General features: G+C 36.6%; 1 protein-coding gene across 1 annotated transcript; it reads left to right on the top strand.

Annotated features, from left to right (window-relative positions):
• Window positions 1-405: 405 nt before the first annotated feature.
• LOC129567501 (uncharacterized) lies at window positions 406-3,200 on the top strand. Its single transcript, XM_055444465.1, has one exon. It carries the CDS (start codon window positions 699-701, stop codon window positions 1,551-1,553), a length of 855 nt encoding a protein of 284 aa, XP_055300440.1. The 5' UTR covers window positions 406-698; the 3' UTR covers window positions 1,554-3,200.
• Window positions 3,201-3,495: the final 295 nt, after the last annotated feature.

The following is a 3,495-nucleotide window of genomic DNA, read 5'->3' on the forward strand; positions in this document are numbered from 1 at the left end:
AGAGAGAGAGAGAGAGAGAGAGAGAGAGAGAGAGAGAGAGAGAGAGACATGTAAGAAGCCAAAGAATCCGGTGGCCCATGGTGAAACATAAAGCCGAAGTCAAAGCCGAACCAAGTGAATTGGCTGGCAGGTGAGAGAGCGAGACTGTTGCGCTTCAGTAAGGTAGATAGTGTGTGTGTTTCCATATGCTGATGTTCATCGCCGTCGTCGTAGTCTTCGTCGTCGTAGCTGTTTTGTGATCGTCATCGTCGCTGTTGTCGTGGTTGTGGTTGCTGCTCGAAAACGGTTGTGCCGTGGCTGTGCGTGTGTGTACAGTGCGCGCACTTGAATTTGAATTTAGTGGGGCAAAGTCGCAGAAGCATTGGATCAAGTATCCATGTATAAATATGGTTGTACGTTCTACAAATCGTATCATATCATCCTTCCTAGTTGATTCAACATCACAGTTTGACTTTTTTTTTTCATTGATTCGTATTTTTTTGGTTTTCCATCCAAATTTTTTTGTTGTTTTCTCGTTTGGTTAGTTCGTTGTCACGAGATAAATTTGGTGTTTCCAATTCTGTTGCTGCGAGAAAAAAACAACAACCAACTCCAGTATTGTTCGGTTTTATTTTCGCAATAAATAAAACCGGGAATAGAAAAATTGTGTGAATAAAGTTTTGAATTAAAAAAAAAAACAAACAAACCGAAACAACACGATGGCATTAGGAAAAGTATTTGGAATATTGTGTGGAATTGCGTTGGTGTCAGCGTTGCCAGCCGAGGAAATTCGCGGCCAATCGAGAAATACCGTTGGTGGCGACAGTGATTTAATGGAGAGTATTTATACGGATTGTCTGCGCAAGGATTCAGTGTCATGTGTGAAATATAAGCTGTTCTCATTTGTGGATAAAATGCTCGATCAAAGAGACACATTTGCTCTGACCGAAGGAGTGACGGTGATTAAAACCGATAAACCAGCCGATGGTGGTGCACCACGTGCTCTAACTGGTGACGAATCGATTGAATCGTTGATCTTCAGCCGGGTACAGAATTTCTTGCAATCGCACACCGTCAAAGTTGAATTGAAAGGTGCTGATGTTGTGAATGCCGTTTCATCGACTGGTCGAGCCCTCGAGGATGTGTCTGACAGTATGTTTGGCGGTGAAAATGATGTGAACGAAGCTCGTGGTAAAAAGAAGAAAGCAGCCAAAATCATCGGTCCACTTTTGTTGGCTCTCGGTCTGAAAGCAGCCGCATTGTTGCCACTCGTTTTGGGTGCGATCGCACTGATTGCTGGCAAAGCATTGTTAGTCGGTAAAATTGCGTTGGTATTGTCGGCCATTATCGGTTTGAAGAAGTTGTTGTCACAAGAGAAGCATGTCACTTATGAGGTCGTTGCTCATCCACATCACTCATCCAGCCATTCGGCAAGTCATGGTGAAGCCTATTCAGTTGGTGCATCGAACATTGATGTTAGCGGTTATGCAGCCGGTGCGGGTACTGGACACGGTGGCTGGGGACGAAGCGTTGACGCACAGGATTTGGCATACCGAGGACAAAAAACTGAGTAAATTTATCATAAAAACTCTTTCAAATTGCCCCCTTTAAATACGAACACAAGAGATTCATTCACATATAGAGATTCAAAGAACTTACTATGACTCATTCACACACACACACACACACTCATGCGGAACAGACTTACACTCAGAAACACACACACACACACAGGTTAAGTAAGAGCACAGATAAGATTTGTTAAGGAGCTTATAAATTTAAACAAAACAACAACAAAACGATCAGGGTTCTTTTTTTGTAAAAATATCGAATCCTTACTTTACCTTATTTTAGTTCATAATAGATGTTTAATTGATGCGGAAATGGAAAACATTGAAAACTAGAAAGCACACACACACACAAATAGAAACATCCAGATTCCAAAAAGCTAAGAAAAGTTTTTCATAAGATTTTCTTTCATTACTGCCGTTAGTACCGAAAACAATACTCGAATTTGTTTAACGCTTAGTTTATTCTAATTCTTTTTTTTTGCTAAATATTTCTCTGCTTCTTGATTTTTCCGATATTTTAAAATCAATTTTTATTGTTATGTTAAAGTTTTCCAATTTGTTTCATAATTTCTGTTCAATTATTTATCTTATGAGAGAGAAACGAAAAAAAAGTAATTTAATGCTATTTATTTAATTTATTTATTTAACGAAAAAGATCAGTTAACTTATTCAAGAAGATGCAAATTGCGCAAAAGCAACGAAAAAATGTAACAAAAAAAAATGTAACGAAGAATGATGGGAACAAACAAAAATAACGAAATTATATCGAAACAAAGAATGGGAGCATGCAAATGCGCAATGCTTTCCGATTGAAACCATTCAAATTGGCAGTTTTGTCGTTAGTGTTCCAATTTTGTTTTTTTTTTTTATAGAACGAACCGAAAAAAGAAAAAAACGTTTAGCACACAGAATTTCAACACACATAGCACTAAAACATACCAACAAACACACAAGCACACACACAGAACACATACACCTCATAACACGCATCGCAACCACATTGCAGTCAAAGTGACATAAGTTACACAATATACACACTCGGGCACATGATGATCATAAACATGAGATATATTTACATTTACGTTATGTGGACTGACCTCTTTCTTGCTATAGGCTTTTTATCGCTCAGATTTCATCTCAATCTTCTCTCTATCAATTTCTGTACTTTTTTCCTTCTCTTAGCTCTCGCTTGCATGTACATCTTACTTGCATGCTCTTCTCTTTCTATTCTATATATCATTTACGGTTGCTTTTTCTTCTTCTTCTTCTTCTTCATCAAAACCGTTTTTCTGTTCTTTTTTTCTTCTTTACTTTTCATAATCTGACTGTTTTCTTTATTTCAATGATCTTTCTTATCTTTTTGCCACACCAAAAATGCTGGAATTTATTTTATGTTCTGTTCAGATTTAAATTAGCCAATTTCATGTCGTTTATACACACAAAATTGTCGAAATTATTGTCCCAAATTTTCCAAATTGCATCCTATGTTGATAAATTTTGTTTTGAATTTTTTTTTATTTGCCATAAATCGCCATAGTCACTATTTCACTTCTTATTTAAGCGTATCTTTCGTTAAAAATGAGAAAAAATGGAATTTTTGTTGTTGTTCTGTATTCGAAATAAAAAAAAAAACCAATCTGAGGAAAGAAATGAACTAAATATATGGAATCAAAAATGTAAGATTAAAAAAAACACTTTTCTTTTGTTTTCTATCTTTGGCTCTATTACTATAATTTCCTGTCTCTTTCTTTATGTTTCTGACCCAATCATTGTCAATCATTGTCAATCACGCAGCGAAATTCGATTGCCACTCAGACATTGCACTTGAACATCAAACGGATCAATACAAAAAGACACATTTAACATCATCCACCTACATCGCAACACACAAAACACACACATATTTTACACACTTTACACACTTTACTCATTACATACATACAAC

This window comes from Sitodiplosis mosellana, unplaced genomic scaffold (genome assembly GCF_009176505.1).
Source record: "Sitodiplosis mosellana isolate CC-2019 unplaced genomic scaffold, AAFC_SMos_1.0 Smas_scaffold_11, whole genome shotgun sequence".
NCBI lineage: Eukaryota > Metazoa > Arthropoda > Insecta > Diptera > Cecidomyiidae > Sitodiplosis > Sitodiplosis mosellana.

What these genes read in the sequence shown, in the direction of transcription:
- LOC129567501 (XM_055444465.1), top strand. Translation starts at nt 699, where the DNA reads ATGGCATTAGGAAAAGTATTTGGAATATTGTGTGGAATTGCGTTGGTG.